At 40.3% G+C, this 21,099-nt stretch overlaps 1 protein-coding gene across 1 annotated transcript; it reads left to right on the top strand.

The window, feature by feature from the left end:
- The first annotated feature begins 5 nt into the window (after positions 1–5).
- Positions 6–19,586, top strand: si:dkey-178e17.1 (tricarboxylate transport protein B, mitochondrial). The gene is made up of 9 exons (XM_038702801.1): positions 6–865; positions 10,486–10,593; positions 11,841–11,940; positions 15,231–15,369; positions 16,289–16,373; positions 16,542–16,646; positions 16,817–16,932; positions 17,054–17,127; positions 17,583–19,586. Exons 1-9 carry the CDS (start codon positions 754–756, stop codon positions 17,695–17,697), a joined length of 954 nt encoding a protein of 317 aa, XP_038558729.1. The 5' UTR covers positions 6–753; the 3' UTR covers positions 17,698–19,586.
- Positions 19,587–21,099: the final 1,513 nt, after the last annotated feature.

The following is a 21,099-nucleotide window of genomic DNA, read 5'->3' as shown; positions in this document are numbered from 1 at the left end:
CCAGGGCTTTTTCCTTAGTTCCACCCCTTGCAGGACCCAGACTGACATTTTGGTAACCAAGCTCCTACGAACCTGATTGATGGTTTCTGACTGTGGGAGCTGCAGCCTCTTTGTTTGGAGAGGGTGCGGTTGGGCTGTTTGGACCTATTGCCGCCGCCGCCGCTGCTGGGGGGACGCGTAAAGGGGAACCCGACTTCATTTATCCTCGCTGAGCTGCATTCATGCAAAGACACAGAGGCTGCGCCCCGCCCTTTTGATGTGGAACAAGGGTGGCTGGCCGGACTCCTCTCACCCTGAGCTCATTTAAGCACTAAGTGTCACCACTGACACCTGTCCACCTACAGGTTCGGTGGTGGTTTAAGTTCACTCGCTGTACGGATAAATTGCCAAGTTCCACGCGGCCGCAGGATACGGACACAACACTTTGTCCGCCCCTGCTTACTTCCGGTCTGCTTTGCTCTCTTACGCACTACTGTCGTGACACAGCGTTACCGTGGTTACAAATAACAGATATCCGACATTGAACACTCCAACTTTCTTGACAGTCCCAGTATCCGGCCACTGTCAACAGAGAGACCGGCTGGAGTCTCTCAACGCGTCCGGGATCACCCGCCTCCAGGAGAGCGCACAGCAGTCGTCCATGTGTTGCGCGCTCCACTCCTATTTGAGCAGAATTTGCAAGCTACGTACTTGGAAGTAAATATCATCAGACTACAAGCTCTTGTAGATTTTACTGTGTATTTTCTGGTCATTATGCAGGATAAAGGCACATTTATCAGCCCTATTCCCAGACCGCGATGTCTGGCGGCAGCGGCGCCAGCGGGGAAAGCGAAATTAACTCACCCGGGAAAGGCGATTCTGGCAGGTAAGTTTATTATAATTTGTTGTAGTAGACTATAAAATGTTGCTGGTTATCCGAGTTACAATGAAGTCACAGTTAAACAATATTTGATTATTCGGCGACATGTCAGGTTCACTCTGTAAGTTTGTTTCTGGTGCGGTAACACTAAAATAAATACTAAACAGCAAATCGTTAAAACGACACAAGTTAAAGAAAGCTGCCTGTAGTCAAAAAAGTAAAATGAGTAACTAAAAATAACGCATGTTACCAAGTAGACTGCAAAAAGGATTCCCACGCCATACAATAATTTATCTTGGGGGCATTTTGTTGCAGCGATAACAAACGAGGCGTTTCTCTGCTGAATGACGTTTCACTTTATGCTTTGGGAGTTAAAAGGTTGAAGTTAGTTGAGCTTCAAAGAGTGTGTGTGAGCTGCAATATGTTAAGATGGACAACGAACGAGTCACTACATTTTCCACCGACTTTTGCCACTTGCAGTCAAACCGTGCTGACCCCAGTTGTAAAAGAGAAATTGTCTGGAGAGCTCAGTGCCGAAGAAGACCGCAATTTTCTTCCTGTCTTGTCCTGTCACAGTCACATCTTACCTGGTGCACTGATGTGATTTTATCCTTCTAATCTACAGATCACCTCTAGTGCACTTTACATAATGCTGTTCCAGCAGACTGCTGCATGCAGCAGTGTAGAGGACACTCAATACACTTGAGCCATTCAAAACATGTCTCAGTTATGTGGTGATCAGAAGTAAATCAGATGACTGAGAGAATGCAACATAAGATACACCTTTTACTGGTTGATCATATCTCCTGATCTTTAGCAGATTGTTTTTGCTCAGTGGTCATGTTGGTCAAGAAGGTTTTTCTGAGCACTTGTCCAGAACTGGGCGGGAATCCATCTCCTGATGAAGATCATGTGATAAGATTGAAAACTCCCTGAACAGCTTCTAAATGGACCTTGTGGTTCTCAGATTTAAATGATGTTCTGTCAGTTTTGGTCTTTTATACTGTGACTGAAGCTACAAGAAAATATAGTACTTTATTCTCTGCTGTTTTTTTTTTTTTTTTTTTTTTAACTGTTGATCTATTGATTAGATTTGGAATAATGGATTAACCATGTAGTCCATGAAATGTCAAACATATAAATTGTTTTAGTTTGATTAGCAACCAAAAGCCTACAAAATTATTTATTATATTGATCAGAAACGGAGGAATGAAAGAAAGGCCTGAAATTAAGATTTTTAACTCACCTGCCACTGTGGCAGGTCACCGAAGGTCATTTCTACCAGCCATGATGGCCAGTACGACTATGACGGTAAATCTATGTAGAACACTATAGAATTGTAAACACTGTGTCAGTGGTACCTGACATTAGGAATATGGAATATATCACATGACCTTAATACCTGAATATTATTCTTAATTTAAGAATTGCTTTTAAAAAAACATTTATTAATGACATTAATGACAACATTTATTATACGACAAACCTCTCTGCCATGGTGGCAGCTGACCTGAAATTGTTACCTGCCACGACCAACATTTACCTTCTATCTGGCAGGTGGCAGGTGCTAAATTTATTCCCGCAATGGAAGGAATTGCACTGAAGCTGTGACCAGCATAGGTTTTATATTTTCCTTGACAAATGATTAAAATTGTTAATCAATCTTGAACATTTTAATATATATCAATAAATTGACTTATAGGTTCAGCACTTCTTCAGTCAGGCTTGTTTTAGCCATTTCTGTGATCGGTTTATTCCCACAGAGGTTCAGAAACTCCCCCCCCCCCCCCCCCCCCCCCCCCACACACACACACACACACACACACACAACCCTGAACCCCTCGACCCCTCGACCCCCTGGGGTTGCTGATCAGGGAGCTGCAGCTCCAGTTGATGAAGAGCCTCTCAGAGCTGCTCCTGTATTAAGGCTACATGCTGGTATTTGGCAGCACTCAGTAGATTTAAGCCTTGTTCTCTGGCAACGGTTACATGCTGAATATTTAACCTTTTTTTTTTTTAATGAATTCCTTTTGATTGAGGATTAAAAGTTTAAAATTTGATCAATCGATGAATTATTATGGCTGGAAAATGTCAGAAAGCAGTGAAAATGCTCATGGTAACCTTCCACTGCCCAAGGTAACATCTTCAAATTGATTGTTTTACCTGGCCAACAGTTTAAAATATTTAGAAATATTTATTTTACTATCATATTTATAATGAAAAGCATTAAATTGTCACATTTGAGAAGCTGAAACCAGCAAATCTTGTGGTTGCTGTGGTTAGCACTGTCGCCTCACAGCAAGAAGGTCGTGGGTTCAAACCCCGGCCTTTCTGTGTGGATTTTGCATGTTCTCCCCGTGTCTGCGTGGGTTCTCTCCGGGTGCTCCGGCTTCCTCCCACCGTCCAAAAACATGCAGGCTAGGTTGATTGGTTACCCTAAATTGTCCTTAGGTGTGAGCGTGAGTGGTTGTTCGTCTATGTGTGGCCCTGCGATGGACTGGCGACCTGTCCAGGGTGTACCCCGCCTTGCGCCCGAAGTCAGCTGGGATTGGCTCCAGCCCCCCCCACGACCCTGTATGCAGGATAAGCGGTTGATGATGGATGGATGGATAAATTTACACTGCCAACATAGCAAGCAACATATACCATTTATGTTAAGGTACTTTTCCTGTACTTTGGAGCTTGTTATCCACTAAGAACTGATATTCACTACCACGACTAACAAAATGGTATATCAAAACAATTCAAATAGCATTATGACATTTAAAAACGTGTAGAGTTAATGATTTTGTGGTAAGAGGAGTGAGAAGAGGAGGAAAAATCTCCTCTAGACTCGCGTCGTCCTGTCAGCCACTGAGAAATGGAAATGTTGCCGTGGTGAGACCTTCCCCATCCCCCATCAGCCCTGTGCAGCCTGAGTGACTGGATATGGCCCAGTGTTACTCCCTCTTCCCCTAGCTGTGTCGTTTAGCTCATCTCAAGCTTGTCTGTCCTGTTTTGCAACAGCAGCACTCTCTCTGTCTTAACTCTGCCCCCCCCCCCCCCCCCCCCCGACTCCTCCCGGCCTCACTGTCAAGAAACAATTGATCAATTCAATGTATAGATTCAAAGGATTTTTTTGCCAGCATGTGTAGTTTGATGAAAGTACATGTTCAGAGCATCACTGGGATGACTCAGCGGTAGATAAACTGTCACTTTGAGTCTGACCTGAGATATCGTCCATCACAAACCATAACTGATGCTTTACAGCATCAGGATACAAATTCTTCTCACTCAGCTATGGCAGTTCATAAATCCAATTGACACCTCCCAGTGTGACATGCTAATGCTGTTTTAGATTTATCTGTTATGGTTAGCAGTATGTCTGTGTGGAGAGAGCGAGCCTCATGTACATGCCCGAAGGCTCTAAGTAGACAAAGCAAGAAGTAGAAGGTCAAAGCTTAATGGATTAGAGAGCTCACATAGACAGTGGTTGGGGAGGAAGGGTGCACATGACTGAAGTTAAGACACGGAAAGAGGCAGAGTTTTATCTGTAAAAGGCCTGAAGCAGAGAGAGCAGTCTAAATGGGTCTCTGGTCCTGTTTTGCTGGCTGCTGTGCATTCATACATTTTTTTGTGGCTTTCATGTATGAGCCTTCTGAGCAGAGTCTGAAAAGCAGAGTGGCGGATTTAACACCACAAAATTCAATCTTGATTCCATGATAGATTGGACTTTCCACTGAGACACACGTAGTTTTTCTGTCACTTTTCCTGCTCTCCTTTCCTTCTTTGCCTCTCCTCCGTCTCTCTTCCTCTCTTCAGCCTCAGGGCAGCCAGTTAGGTTTTCTGAGTGGTTGTCTCCTCTCAGGCTCAAAGGGCTCGTCAAACTGTGCGCTTACTCCCCGTTTCCTCACGTCACAGGTGACGCACGCAGTCACCTCCCCTCTGCTGTTCTGGCTCGCAGACCCAAACTACCGGGAGGCAAGATAATAAATCACAGTTCGTTCCACTGTCCACCCCCAACCAGCCCCCCTGTAACAGCCTGTCAGCTAGATGCTAGATGTTGGTATAATGCAGCCATGGACACAACATGTAGCAGCGTAGAAATTAGTGCTGCAAATTAAAATACAGTAGGCTTATATGTCAGCTAAATATTACATTTTCAGTCTATTTTTCCAATTGCATTTGGGAATGTCTAGGAGATCCATTACAGTAATTACAAATCGCACATACTGAGCATTTTGTTCACTATTTTCTTGAAGTTTTTAGATTGATTTCAGCCACTGGTTTTAATTACTTTCTCTAATGTTAAGATATTAACTTGTAGAGACTTAAAACTTGTTTGAGTATATTGATCATAGTTAACATCTAGTTGCTGTAAATTTTTGTCAGTTAAATGATCAAAGCAGGGTAATTCATTTCCAAGTAATTACCTTGTTGGGTTCATAAACACTTTGACGTCTCAGACAGATGGTTGCTCAACAATAAGGCCTCGATTAATTGGCTTGTTACAATGAGCGATGGGGCTATGTAGTTCTGAGGGAAACATCTGTCTCTGTTGCTGCTAAATGTTCCACTATGTTCACAACTAGTCGCTAACTTTTATCGGTCTTCTATGAGTGACCCCTTTCACATACATATAGTTATGTGATGCACTATTGATATAAAAATATTGATTCTAGCCACTTTTATGTTTATCTAATATTTGTTTAGGGTGTTTGAAACTTTGACAGTATAGTTTACACAAAAATCCTTGATGGCATTTAATGCTTGAATCTTAGATGTCAGAGCTTCCTTGAATGTACCAAACAAAGAAGACTTTTCAAATGCTGATAACTGCATGAGCATGTTATAGTGTAACTTGAGCACAATCAGAAAGCAGACTGAATAAACACTCTGAGGATTACAAGCTCATTTCAAACCTTTGCAAGTTGACTTTGATGCTGTAGTAGTAACGTTAACCAATGGCTGATGGGTCGTCAATTAAGGTAGGTAATCAAAAATTATGTAAGTAATGTAAAGCCCACTCGCTTTGTCAATCAACTTTAAAGAGCCTGGCAGCCCTGTCCACAGCTGTACATGTGTGCGTAGTTGTAATGTAAAGCAGTGTACAATCTGCATGCTGCAGGGTTGGAAGTAGTTAAAAAACTTGCCATGTAAAATTAATCAACATCCCTCCTGTAATTAAGCATCAGCGTAGCATTAGGGAGTGTTGTTCAGGACAGCGGAAGCCTAAAAGGCCAGACGTCAGATGAATAATTCTTTTCATGTTTTGCTTGAACATAAACAGAAATATTACGGTTCTATTAATAGGACACCTCATGTTTGAAGTACATCAGTCCTCTGGCTATGTTCTGTTTGGACTGGAGATACGGACATGATAGCATCTTTTTCCTCAGACCGCAGAGAATTTAAAGTGAAAATCTAATAATCCAAATAAAGAACATCTGGTGAATAATAGATAGATTCTGCTGCAAAACTGCTTATTAATTTGCTGGCAGATTCACATACACGCAAGTACAAACACATGTAGATACACATTGTTGACTTGGGTGAGTTTTACTGTCTGAATTGAACGCCGGATGACTCTTAGCTTTAGGTTTCACTGCATCAGTGCTGTAACAAAACATCCACAGCCATTCAACAAGGCATCAGGATAAATTTTTTTTTTGAAGTAAAAATTGGGGCTTCTAATATGTTTAGAACCTGCCACACTCAAAGACCACGACAGACTGTCACTACTTCCTAAGTTAAAGGAAGTTTCTTAGTGCTCCAGATGTTTCAGAGGCTCATTAGAGTCACAGAAGCAGGCAGTACAGGATTTCAGAGACTTCCTCCCTGACAGCTGGCTGCCTGCCTGCCTGCTCACCTGGCTTCCTCTCAGTACTGCAAAAAAAGTGTCTCTGAATTTGTGTTTGCATCTTGCATTCATGAATATTTCTATGAATGAGCACACATACAGAATGTGTTTTAAAAAGTATGCGGAGCTGAAATGTTTACTTGATTAACTGATCACGTCAATCAACAACTACTTTGGTAATGGATTCATTGTTTAAGTAATGTTTACACTATACTTTCAGCTTCTCATTTGTGAAGATTTGACAGTTGAGAAGCTATTTGAAGATGATTGCAGTGAAACCTACAGGCATTCATGGTCCCCAGAGGATGGTCCTGCTCACTTTGGTGATCATTGACTTTTCCACTAGTGCCACCAGTAGAAGCCTTTTTTTGTGGGAAATTTCTCGACAATTATTGGATGGATTGCCAAGAAAATTGATAAAAAATATCCATAGTGCCCAAAGGATAAATCCTAATAACTTTGGTGATCGCCAGCTTTCATCTAGCGCCACCAGCAGGTAATGTGTGACCGTAACAATGCCCCCGTGCACAAAGCCAGGTCCATGAACGCAATGATTTTCCAAGTTTGGTATGGAAGTATTGATTGGATCCCAAACCTCAGCACCATCAAACAGCTTTGCGATGAATTTGCTGACTGTGAGCCAGGCCTTATCACCCAGCATCAGTGGCTGACTTCACTAACATTCTTGTGTCTGAATGGGAATAAATCCAGGTTCAACATCTGTGGAAAGCCTTTCCAGAAGAGAGAGGCTGGTATAGCAGCATTTCAGTGCCTTTGGTTCTGGAATGATCTGTTCAAAATTCGCATATAGGTGTGATTATTGCAGGTCAACATGCCTTTGGCCACTATATAAGTCGTTTGGCAGAAATGAGCTGGGGCCAAGCTGTGAAGTCTGAATGGTGTTGATTAAATTAATAATTGACCTTGTCTGAGCAAGGTGTTTCAGTTTATCAGTATATGAAGTCCATGTTTAATTTATTTAAACGGCTGCGTGGCTTTTAAGTTTCAATTCTCTAAGAGTCATAGAAGCAGATTTGTATCAGGTACTACCTGTTTTTCACCACCTCTGGTTTCTGAATATCACTCCATTTCCATTTCTTTTTGCGTTATAGTAAGTGTCAGAGATCTATGTGGATGCATTGATTTTATGACACTGTGGAGATAAGCAGCCTGGGCATGAGGAGAGAGGAAGCAAGGTGCCGCTGAGAGAAAAATTAACAACAGGAGAGGAGAGCGAGCCTGTGAAGATCAAGATTAATGGCCATTTTGCTCATGTAATCCATGTTTGGCAGCTACACAGGAGTCATTAAGGGTGTCACCTATAAGTGTGTGTGTTTTGGATGTAGGCTGCGAAATGGTCTGGAACTAGTCTACTAAAATGACTTCTCCTCCATAGGCACTGTGTGTCTGATGAGGATTGATCATGTATCTGTTGCTGGGTCGTTGCTGGTTGGTTTTCTCATGCAGTACTGTCTTGGCAGAAAACCGATGAATGAGCTTTACGGTTTCTTCTTTCCCAAGACACACTGACCCACTGATCCCAAGTCAGGACGGCTGGAATGGAGCATGGTAAAGCTCATGCAATTTCTGTCTCAGCTGGCTAACATTTACTTACCACTCCACCAGGATTAGAAGAATTACAGCTCACTGGCCTGGTGATTAAAGTTTCTGTGTGTGTGTGTGAGAGAGAGATCACATGAATGTTATGATTCAGCTTAGTCATGCTCACAGTTTTTATGAAATGTGCTGATCAGGTGAATCAATGACAATGATAAACACTTAATTATTGTGTCAGTCATCACAGCTTTATCTCAATGACGTGCTGATATTGACTGAAATACTCGACTCATAAGCTACAAAATCATGTTCATCATATTGAATAAAATAAATTGCTGTATAATGTTTGGCTGACCAAAATAAAATACAATACTACAGTTGTCCAGAAAAATACATTCTCAGGTATTTAAAAAATTATGCTGTGACACATTTTGGTGTAAATTTTAACATATCATTGATTTACATGTCAAAATGTGTTCCCAATATAATTATATGGAGAGATAAATGGGTACATTAGATAATTGTGCAGCCTTAAGTAAAAGCTATTTTCCCTTATTGATTTACTTTATTAAATCAGGCCCACTCAAATAAAAGGAGATGTAGATAAAGAGATGATTCAGAGGCTTTTTTGGGTATTTAGTTTGCTCTGCAATGTCAACTGCTCATAGTCCTGAAATGTATTTCCAGGTTAAATATATGTTTTTCTTTAGTGGAGGCTCTGCTTGTAGGTGACACAGTGATAAAGGTCGTTTGGCAGCAGTGACATGTGAGGCGTGCCAAACTGCAGAGCTAAATGACAAGTAAGCATGTTTATAAGTGAAAGAACAGAGTTAGGGTTAGCGGAGATTCAACCTTCAAGACTTATAATGGAATCAGGTGGAAAAATCTCATTCTTGTGTTAAGAAAATAAGACTTTAGGACTCAATAATCTAATAAATCCCTTGGTTAAAGCTCTTAAAGTGTGGGATTTGAACATTTCTGACTTTGGACACAGTAAACACCCCACAGATCAAACACTGAGAGAGTGGGAACAAAGTGCAAACATAGACTGCACCAATCTTCAACTGGATTGTCTAATTTTTCTACATACAAAAATGTGAACAATTTGAAGGATACTATAATAATACTTAAAATATATTTAAGATGGACAGTTTAACATTCTAGGTTGTGAAGATAGGCTTCTGAGCATCCAAGGTAAAAGTTTTTTTTCAGTAAATCTTACATATTACATATTAACATCTGATCACAACTGGTAATTCCCAGAAACAGACAAACACAACCACTTCCTGTTTAAACCCATTTGACATTTCATGCGAAAGACAGACATTTACGTGTTTTGCTTCCCATTCGTTGGTTTATTGTGGTCTCTGTTTCCTAACTTGGCACAAATACTGTACAGTAAAATGCTTCTCATAATTAACCGGATGAAGTATTTTAGTTTGTGAATTTATTTTATTTGGGGTGGGGGCATGGTTCTGTGTAACTCTGTGATGTGTGTGTTTCTCCCTTGCACAGTGTAACTGTGCGTGTCTGTGTCATTGACTTAATGGAGGGTCTTGGCCTGGGTAATGGATCCCCTCCCTGCAGGCTGAGCGGATAATTTAATTAATGTCAGCCCTCTCTCCATCCTCCCCTCCTTCCCTCGTGACTCATCCGTGTTGTGCATTAGCCTCGCTTTTGGACACTTGTCCTCATCTACTGAACTCATCAACTGTGGCGAGTTTCAGGCTGAACCCTCTAGTAGTCACTCACAAGTTCATTTGTTCATTTAATTTCTTTCTTTCTGTTTATTTTCTTCTCTGCAATCATACACTAAAGATATGGTACAGAATATTTGAGAGGCAGCTAAATTCAACTTTCTCTTGTGTTGAATTTCTGTTCATTCCTCTCATACAGCACAGTCGCTGTGTAGTTTAACCATAGCAGAAACGTTGATTTATCTTTGTGCGGCTTGTTACTCTTCCTTCCTTGGCAGCAGTGCTTTTAATGTTTATGGAGAGAAAGCCATTTGTGGTGTCATTGTAATGATCCATGATGTAATGGCACCTCCTTGCACTTCATAAGGGCGACTGGGCACTGAATCAGGCTTTGGTTAGGCTGCAGCAAGGCAGACATGGTATGCAGAATGTTAACAAAGCTGCCTGACCAGAAAGAAAATGTTTAATTTTCCTTAAACATTTCCTTTTTGATCAGTTCCAGGTTAATTTATGCCTTTGCTTGTGTTTTTCAGGTGGAATTGCAGGGGGCATAGAGATCTGCATCACCTTCCCCACCGAGTATGTCAAGACTCAGCTGCAACTGGATGAGAAGGCCAATCCACCCAAATACAGAGGAATAGGTGAGTATCATGTGTGTGAGAAAATGTGAGAAAAACAGTGGACCTTAACCTAATTTAATATCAAATATTTGCCAGTTCAAACACCCAGCAATGATATAAAACAATATCCTTTTCAGTTGATTGTTCTTCTTTAAATTTAATAAAATCTAACTTGTAGTAGTGTTGTCTGAACAAAAATCGGCATAAGTCGAGGAGAAACCAAAAAGCTCTGTTTTTGCTGAAAGAAGTTCAGTTCAGATTTTTATTTTTTTTTCCAACAAGAGGAACTTTTTTTCAGTGAGACAGCATTAAAAACATGAATAGACACAGTAAAATCACAATAAAACAACAAGACAATTGAAGACAAAATACATACATGTATTCCTCTGTCTGTCTCTATATTCTGTTCGTCATTCTATCTCTCTGCCTCTCTCAGGAGCTCATTATCTAATTACCCATCATCCCCAGGTACATTAGGAAATCTGGCAGGCTGTCACTGTGCTTGTTTTTATGACTTAGAACAGACCACTGCACACATGCACACTCCCCATCCACGCATACCAGCGTACACACACACACACCCAGGATGTGTTAATGTTGGCTAGAGCTCTGAGGAACGCAGACCATGCTAATGAGCGCTCAAGACAGCTGTTGCTTTTTCAGCTCAGTTGTGCATTTGGCTGGATAGCAGAACACGGATTACTGGTCTCCAAGAGTAAGTTAAGAAAAACACCAAGTTTCGGGAAATTAGTATTCTCCCTTTTGTGATGTTGATGAACCAAAAGTGAAAGACAAATTGTTCTGGTTTATATGTTTTTTCTTTAAGGGTCATTCAATTCTGAATGACACAGGGCAAATAAATAAATGAATGCCAGTTTTAAATTGCATACTTGGCACACTGCCTTTGTCTTGTCCTCACTGAACTGAAAGGGCTCCCACACAGCTGAAGACTGCGGCATTTTGTCTTCTCTTCGAGGTGAACTGTGGTGTGATGTTCAGGTTCATGTCAACTCCCTGAATATTCGAATGACAAAATTGAGAATTGAGTCCCTACCCAATGAAGGAATAGTCGAATATTCGGGTCAAGCCCTAGTTGCTACTATGGTGGCTGAGTTATTATCAAAAGGGTTAGTTTACTCAAATCACAAAAACATATTTCTACAGAAGAAATTGTCCAAAGTGAGTATTGTTTTTGTAATTCACTGAATGTGAAAGGACTGTGCAGTCAATTCTGTAATATACGTTTGTGTGTCTGTGTCTTCCTCCAGGTGACTGTGTGAAACAGACGGTACAGGGTCACGGTGTCAAAGGACTGTACAGAGGACTGAGCTCATTACTGTATGGATCCATACCCAAATCTGCAGTCAGGTAAGTACAATTCTGAAATATACTTATTATTAAGTATATGAAGACTAATACATTTACTCTAGCACAGGTAAAAGTTGTCATTAATCCATGATGTTTGACCTTTTAAAATAAATAGTAACAGCAGAGCTGACGCTCACTTCTCAATTAGACTGTCTATATATTGTGGTAAAATTGTCATTTCTTAAAGTCTATTTTGTTGCTTTAAATTTTTGTCACTTTAAATTTTCTAAGAAAAATGTAATCTGATGTAAATACAAAAGGTAGAGTGTGTGTGCAGCAAAGGCTGGATAAAATGGATAAAACACTTTTAGTTGAGACGTGATCTTCTACCTGAAACCACTAACTCACACATTCCAATTATTCTAGTCTATTACCCACAATGCAAGCCATAAATGCCACACTAGCCTTCAGTATAATTACCTTATTCTTTCACAGCAGTGACATTTATCTCCAGACATTACAGTGCATGTGCGCACACACGTACACATACGCGCTGCATAAAACTAAGACGCTTTTACTGTCACAGTTTCATTCTTTCATTCCTTCCCTCCTCTTTCACTCTCTCTCTCTCTGTGTGTGTGTGTGTGTGTGTGTGTGTGTGTGTGTGTGTGTGTGTGTGTGTGTGTGATGCTGGAGGGTAGAGCCTGTCTGTACGATGGAGAGACAGGCCCAGCCAGGCGAGGCAAAGATGCCACTCAAACTCAGGGCATGGTCTCAATAGGAGCACAGAGAGGGAGGCTTGTGTCTCTGTCAATGGATGTGTGTATGTTTATGTACAGTGTTTGTGTGTACACATATAAGTGTGTCAGTCAGCATCCTTTCCAGAGGGAGTTTGAATGGTTTTGTTTCTGTGAGTTTTCTCTGAGGAAATATGGCATGGAGAGGACAGAGGTTTTAGGCCATGTTCTCTTTCTGCTGTTGTCTTCAGAACACAATGTATATTTAAAATGTGTGCAAGTTATAGACATTTTGATTCTGTTCATTTTTTAGCCCTTTTTAGCTTGAGACCCCTTAAAAGGAAGCTCTATCTGCTCATGACACGTCTGTAGAGTTTTCATATGTCTTTGGGTATGTGCTGTTCAGACAATGTGGATTATTTTTCTTTGTCTTATTTGAATACTAGAGGTGAAACTATTCAGTAATTTACAAGAACAAGCAAAGATCACAGGCAAACAACATTTTACGTAGCAGAAATATGTTTATTTCTGTTTTCCCATATTGTTAATCACCATCACCGAGGAGAGACAAAGCTGTTGAAATGGGAACAGTTAGATTGATTAGTGTTGGAGCAGTGGATAAGACATATGCCTTTGGTGCGAGAGACCTGGGTTCAATTCCCCTCTGTGACACATCCACCAATGTGTCCCTGAGCAAGACACTTAACCTCTAGTTGCTCCAGATGTGTGCGACCTCTGACATATATAGCAATTGTAAGTCGCTTTGGAGTAAAGGGATTAGCTAAATGTGTAAATGTAATGATTTATGGAGAATAGCTTGGCACTTTTCCATTGACCACCGCTAATCATTTGTTCAATCCATTCTTTTCTTTTCCTCCCCCTTCCTATCACTCCTTTGCCTCACTGCCCTTCTTATTCCTCAGTCCCATTAACTGATTGCCTGTGCACCATCATGCGCCACACAGTCTACTGAGGGGTTGTCAGGGAGGTGAGAGAGGGACAGACAGGAGAGCCTTTGACCTTTTCCTCACCTTAGCCCCTCATCCATATTTACATCCCACTCCCTTGTCTACCCAGCTTTCTTTCTTTCTTTCTTTTGTATTTCCTCTCCCGTTGACTCTTCTGTCTTCTTCTTCTTCAACTCCTCTTCTCATCAGCAGAAATGACCTTGTAGAAAGTCCCACTAATGAAGATTGGGCAGCACTCTGCTGTCCGGACTGACTCATCTCCGACTGTGGATGTCGGCCAAAACCTGATGTGTCTTATTCCAGCTGTAAGGTTTAGTCTACTTGTTAAATGGATAGGGGGGTTAGAGAGTAAATTGGCACAGGAACAGGCCGGACAATGGCATTTTTCTCTCCAGCAGCTTTTAATGAATAGCATTTGTTTCACAAGGTTAGTTATTAAGTGCACTGCCATCTCCGTGCAGTCGAAGCAAGCTTTAGGGAAGTACAGTTTTTATTTTCTCCAAAGCTAAAAACCTGTTTGTAGTCAGCAAGTGGTGTGCATAAAGAGAGACACATGGATTTATTTTTATGTGTTTGTTCCCGCTTGAAAGTGGGAGGCGGTTAATTGTGTGGAACTCAAACTAAATCTTTGTGAGGAGTGAGACAGAGAAAAGATGTGGAAGGTTAATGAGCTGCGGAAAATCGTCAGTGATAGAAAGGCAGATGGAAAAAACTACAATCGCAATTGTCTAGTATAAGAGATGAATTCTATTAGACCCATGACGACGGCAGGTAAATGGTTCAAGCAGACTGAGAGGAAAACAAAGCATTCATCAAGACCAAGTGTCTGTCCTCCCCCGCCCATTTTCTGAATGTACCGGGCAGCATCCTGCCGTCACCACAATTCAATTCCATCTATAAATAACCTTTCTTGTAAAGGACTCGCTGGCACAACATTTTCTGATGGCAGAGATACGCAAACCACACTTCTATTGCAGCTGTTGCTGGTCACTCGTTGGTTACTGAGACACTACAGTTTTATTGGTGCATCTTTAATGAGGATGCTGGCAGGACAATAAAGTAAAAATTTTAAGCACATTCTGCACTTTCAGTAGTTCGTCTTGCTTTTATTTGTACTCCGTGATTAACGGAGTTGAAACGTCCTCCTCTAGTATCTGATTTCTGCTGATGAGGAGCACCATAATTATCTTTCTATCTGTGGCCTTTGTTCTTAAGCTATAGTTGTGGTGGTAATGTCTTAATACAAGGAATCTCATTATCTTTGACTGCGGTATTGTCATCTATTTATTTTTTACTTTAGCCTTTTACTGGAAGAGGATCTTGGGTGATTCAAACTGCATTAATCAGATTGCAGAATGGCTTAATTTTTTGGCCTCAAAGGAGTGAAAAGCAAAGGGACAACCACAACAAACAAACATGCAACTTCCTGCCTGCCATGTTAAAAATTTAGATTCTCTGACCAAGTTGTGTAGTTGAATACATATAGTACTTATCTTAACATGTCACACAGACCTGTTTTGCAGACATGTACTGTTTAAAGGTCATCCACTTTTAGTAATAAAATAATTTTAAATACTTGTCTTGCAGCAGTCTTCCTTTCCTGTGCAAATTTCTCCCTTAATTCCCTGCTGACTCTGTTCCTCAGGTTTGGGGTGTTCGAGTTCCTCAGCAATCGTGCAAAGGATGAGTCCGGTCGACTGGACAGCACCAGAGGCCTGCTGTGTGGGCTTGGAGCCGGGGTGATGGAGGCTGTTTTGGTGGTCTGTCCCATGGAAACTGTCAAAGTATGTTACCGACTGATCTGTGGTCAGGTTTCTGATTTGATTTGTTTGATTTTTCAGTGTCATGCACACAAGGTGCGTAATATTTGTATATAAGCATATTCTCTAGGAAGATATATGAAATTTGATCCACAAAATAAGCACATTGCTTATTTACATATAACATCTGTCACATTTGTGTTTTACTAAAACAAATCAGGACATTCATAACCACCTAAACAAAATTATTTATTTATTATGTTATTATAATCATTAACATTACGACTGTTACCATTAACACTACTATAAATATCTGTACCATTTTTCATTTAGTCTATAGCAACATCACCTTCACTGTCTGTACCTCTGTGTGTATATGTGTAGGCTGCTCTCTCTCTCTCTCTCTCTCTCTCTCACTCTCTCTCTCTCTCTCTCTCTCTCTCTCTCTCTCTCTCTCTCACTCTCACACACACTCTCTCTCTCTCCACTCTCTCTCTCCCCCCCCCCCAACCGGTCGAGGCAGATGACCGCCCACCCTGAGCCATGGTTCTGCTCGAGGTTTCTGCCTCTTAAAAGGATGTTTTTCCTTGCCTCTGTCGCCTAGTGCTTGCTCTTGGTGGGAACTGTTGGGCTTCTGTAAATAGCATCATAGAGTACGGTCTAGACCTGCTCTTTTATGAAAAGCGCTGTGAGATAACTGTAAAAAAAAACAGCTGCAAAAACACAGTGATATGAAGCACTCTTCTTAGCTAATTGTACTTTCAGTAAAGTAGTTCGATATAGCGCATTTAGTGAACTCATTTGAAAGTCTACTTGAAAGAGGGCCCGACTAAACATTTGTGCAGTTTTCACCATTTTGTGGCTTCCTTCCCTTTAATAGTAAAGCAACATTTTCTATTTTGGGTGATGATCACTTGTTCCTTTTTTGTTTTAATCTCCCAAGGTTAAATTCATTCATGACCAGACTTCAGCCAACCCCAAATACAAGGGCTTTTTCCATGGAGTAAGACACATCATCAAGGCAGAAGGTAAAGACCAGCTTCAATGCATGTCATTCACCTGACATCTACTGGTCAGCCAGGGTAATGCAGCTGAAAACATCCTCTTAATTAAAAAAGTGAAGCATCCAGTCATGATGTTGTTTACTAAATGTAAGAGGATCATAATAAATGTGGCTACTTATTATACCTTAACAGGATTAAAAGGGACATACCAGGGTCTCACTGCCACAGTTCTTAAACAAGGCTCCAATCAAGCTATTCGATTCTTTGTGATGACCTATCTCAAGAACTGGTACAAAGGTCAGTGTGCATAAGGCTGTATGTATTTGTCTGTATAGTGTTCATATGGAGTTGGGACATATCTGTTGTCTGAGGTCTTACCAGCTAGATACCCTGTTCAGTTGTTCAGTAACAGGACTAAAATTAAAGGCTTTACTGTTATTGACTCCTCTGTTATGTCCTTGTACTAGGCGATAACCCCAATAAAGCTATTAATCCCTTGGTGACTGGAACCTTTGGAGCCATAGCTGGAGCAGCCAGTGTCTTTGGAAACACCCCACTAGATGTCATCAAGACAAGGATGCAGGTACATAATATGGTGGCCGTTGTAAAGCGCAGGTGTTTCTATGTTTTAGTAAAACTTGTCAAGTTGTTGCCACCTACTGACATTGATTAGAAATAACAATGCCTTTCTGGTCTTTCCAAAGGGTCTGGAAGCCCACAAATATAAAAGCACACTGGACTGTGCCTTAAAGATTCTGAGAAATGAGGGATTGGCAGCGTGAGTACACCTCCACTTTGTTTTAGTTTAGTTTTGGATTAAATTGTTAGTCTCACAGCAGGCTTTTATTTTTTTTATCCCCTGTTATCACAGCAAGCCTCAACTGAACTCGGTATGTTGTTACTAGTACATGGGGAAACACCTGTATGTTTTAGTTCAACCCCAGTCTACATTATCAAAATATATAAATACTACCTCCAGAAACCTAATGATTTGGCCTAAAGTTTTTTATTCTACTTTAATCTGTATAATGATGATTTTTAAGAATACTTTCAATTAACTTTTTTTACTTTTGAGTTATTTATGGATCTACAAAGGACACAAATCCAGGGGATAACATGTTATAGTGAGAACCCTTATTTCCAACATTTTAAAGTTAGACATAAACCATTAAACATAAAATGTGCCTTTCTGATATTTTATATTTACCCCACCATCTTTGTGTCTATCTGTAGTTTCTATAAAGGGACAGTTCCTCGGCTCGGCCGTGTGTGTCTGGATGTGGCCATAGTTTTCATTATCTATGAGGAGGTTGTGAAGGTCCTGAATACTGCCTGGAAGACGGATTGAGCTGCTGGATGTATAGAGAGGCATCCTGCTTCCCAGGCATCAGACACAGATCTGAGTTTCACAGACCTCTTCAGTATCATAAAACCAGCTGCAGACGAGATGAGACGGAGAGAGCTGAACTTAGATCAGTGTCATATGCTACCCAGGAAGCTAAAGAGCTCAGACAGGAGCTGCAGAGAACAATCAAAGCCTGAAATGTTGCTCAGTGTCGCCCACATCTGGACAACTAGAGTGTATGCAGCTCAGCATCAAGACACCTGACAAGACCAAGGGTCAATTTCACAAAATGTGATTATAAAGATAGCCAAATAATTGTGAAAAAAAGATGCTTGATCCTAGAAATATGTCTGTTTCAAAATGTGAAACAAAACCTGAATATTTTAACAACATGATTCCTTTAAACATGTTGACGACTGCTTATACACAAAATGTTTGCATAAAGTTATCTGGTTTATAGTCATTCACAGCTCTCAGACTGCAGCTGGTTGCAGTTTACATTCACACAAACTACAGTAACTTCCAAAACTAAGCCTTTATGAGAATTATTTTACATTTGTAATATGCTAATTATTTTTTATACAATGCAGATTCAAATTTAGTTCAGCGTTATAGTTTCTCTGTAAAGTGTGATATTTTATTTCTGTGCCAAATGCAAAACCTGTTATTCTATGAAAGTGTGTTCAGCATAAGAACATGCAAAAGTACCTAATATTGAGCAAATATTATGACTCATATTGTACTTTATAGATGTATGTGTTGAATATCTAGATGGTTGAGAGACTATTTGCTGTTTACTTGTGACACTTGTGTCAAGTTCTTTCCTGTAATCAGATGTTTTATTGCTGTATTTCACTGTGAGTCTAAATGACCCAATGACACTGACAAAGTAACCTCAGACCTCTTTTTCCCCTTCAGTGGAAGTATTACTGTTCATCAGGCCATACCCTTATACCGGGTTCCTACCACTGGATGGCTATTTGTCTTGTGTTTACATTAGGAGCAGATTTCAGTCTCTGTGATTCTCCCATCTACATATGTTCACTCCAACTGATGAATGATCCCCAACCTGGGGTCCAGGACCCCTCCAACAGGTCACAAGATAAAGCTGACGGGTCACGAGATAATTAATTGGGACGGAAAGAAGAAAAAACACATTTATGTTAATTGTTTCAAGAAATCTCAATTTGTAGACACAAAATGTGCCCTGTGATAAGGGGTTGCAAGTAGGCACTGCTTCTTTTATTATAAAGAGGTCACCCACCAAAAAGTCTGGGAGTCACAATCTCTTGAAATCCATTTCCAGTGTAGTTCTGTTTCGGTGCCATGTTTCATTCAGGGTTTGTCTTTACTTCTCACTCATGTGCCTTTTGCTGTTGTGCTTGTTGCGAAATGCTACTTGAGAAATGTTCTAATCTATTATGAACCTATTAAACTCTTTAAGCAACTCTTTAAGAGATCTCTGTGGTCCAGGCACATTTTATTTTTATAATAACAAATGAGTACAAGAACTGCTCGTCATCCTTGTGTTGTCACTGATGGCATAACGGTCATAATCTATATCTGTATTTATGTCATCATCTATATCTAATACTGTAATAACTATTAAAGTATTACAGATGGATTATATTTATCTATTTCTGAAATAATGTTCATATTTTGTTTTTGTATTTTTCTCTGTGGCCAAACCAAATGTTTGTGTTCCCTACTGCCAAATAGCCAGGAGAACGTGTTAATGTTATAGCACATCAATGTATACATGACTGTGTGTGTAGGCTATGTGGTTCTGTATGAAACTTGTGCAATAAACAATGTCCCCTCCTTTTGTCTGTGCTTAAAGTCTTTGTTGTTGGGGGATTTCAGAACTCATTAAAACAAGCATCTGAAAACTTGAAAGCAGACTGGTTGTTTTTTTTTATCCTCCCTCTCCCGTTTGTCTGTTGTTCTGCCCTTTTGGTTACAACAGATCATGTTGAGACAAACCATGGGGGGCAGGTAGGGGAGAAATCGAACAGGGAACACATTGTTCCAGTTTTGGCTGATGCTCATGTAGGGTGATTGAACTATCCATCTCTCTCCAGTCTTTCTCTCTCTCTCTCACTCACACACACACACACACACACACACACACGTCAAATCCCTGGTGCCCCAGTATTTGTTGTGAGAAGGAATGCACAGCTCTTTGCAGAAGGTGGGAGTGAGGACAACATGCAGTGGACATTGTTGGCTTATGTATGTGTCAGTGGTAGAAGAAGTACTCAGATCCTTTACTTAAGTGAAAGTACTTATACCACACTGTGACAATAATCCACTTCCAGTACAAGTATAAACTTTTGGGCAGTTTAACCTATGGCAATGCATCATATTCTATAAGATCATCACGTGTGTAGTGTCACTGTTATGTACCATGTATTTCTAAAAAGTAACTTTTCATGAGCTCAGAACAACAGCCCTGTTTTCAGCTTTGTGACGATACATTTACCAGCTAATTTCTTTTTTTTTAGTTTAAGAAGTAGAAGAATATAGCACTTCATTATTCAGTTAATCAGAAAAAATCGAATTCAAAATCACTTAATTTGAAATTACATTGTTTTCACTAGACAGGAAGAAAAAAAAAATATTGAGACACAAATACAGTACATGCCAAAAGATCTTGAACAGTAGGTGGAGATGTTGCCAGAGCCTCAAACACATGTGTGAATCTCTCAAAAACAATAGACTGTATATGCTCAACGACCCCCCCCCCTCCCCCCCAGTGATGAGAGAAGCCTTCCCTCTCTTCATATCTGTACAATAGGGCTTTATGAGAACCTTCATAACATTATCACTCCCTCCGCCCCTTTTTTTCTGCTGCTGGAGAAAGGATTGGTCCCAAATTGCCTAAAAATCTCTCACCATCTTCACAGATATTAACTCAGATCATATTTGAACTCTGTTATGGCAGAAAATTGTTTCCTCTTACATTTAATCTTTTATGGTTGCTTTTATTATTACTATTATTATTGCTATTATTGTATATATCTATATATACCTTTTCTTCTGATTATACTCTTTATTAGTCTGTTCACATATGTGGGTTTAGGTGAGGATCTCTGTTCCCCAAAACATAGAAACGTAGACTGTGTAAATGATTGTGCATCCCTTTGCTCGGGGCCGGATGCCCGAAGCTGCCCCAGGCAGCAGGTCTCTGGGCCAGCTGTATATGTGTTGTAGTACTTCTCTGTTTATTCTCTTTTATTAATAAATTCTTCAAAGACAACGATTTGTTGTAACTCAATTATTTGCTCAATATTTCAACAACAATATACAATTTTCAGGACAAACTCCAGAGATGAAATGTTAACTTTCCCCATTTTTCTGAGAGGAGTCCAGTAGTGGCTTTATAGCTCCACTAACTACAAATAC

Source organism: Micropterus salmoides, unplaced genomic scaffold, assembly GCF_014851395.1.
Source record: "Micropterus salmoides isolate LMB-PRFRI ecotype aquatic unplaced genomic scaffold, ASM1485139v1 Ms_hic_scaffold_7, whole genome shotgun sequence".
NCBI lineage: Eukaryota > Metazoa > Chordata > Actinopteri > Centrarchiformes > Centrarchidae > Micropterus > Micropterus salmoides.
Note: the sequence above shows the minus strand (reverse complement) of the source record. Positions and strands in the feature narration are given on the sequence as shown.

Bases quoted from the DNA above. Each gene is read 5' to 3' on its own strand.
- si:dkey-178e17.1 (XM_038702801.1), top strand. From the start codon at position 754: ATGCAGGATAAAGGCACATTTATCAGCCCTATTCCCAGACCGCGATGT. The intron at 10,594-11,840 runs GTGAGTATCATG...GTCTTCCTCCAG, and splicing joins ACCCAAATACAGAGGAATAG to GTGACTGTGTGAAACAGACG. The intron at 15,370-16,288 runs GTATGTTACCGA...TAATCTCCCAAG, and splicing joins GTCCCATGGAAACTGTCAAA to GTTAAATTCATTCATGACCA.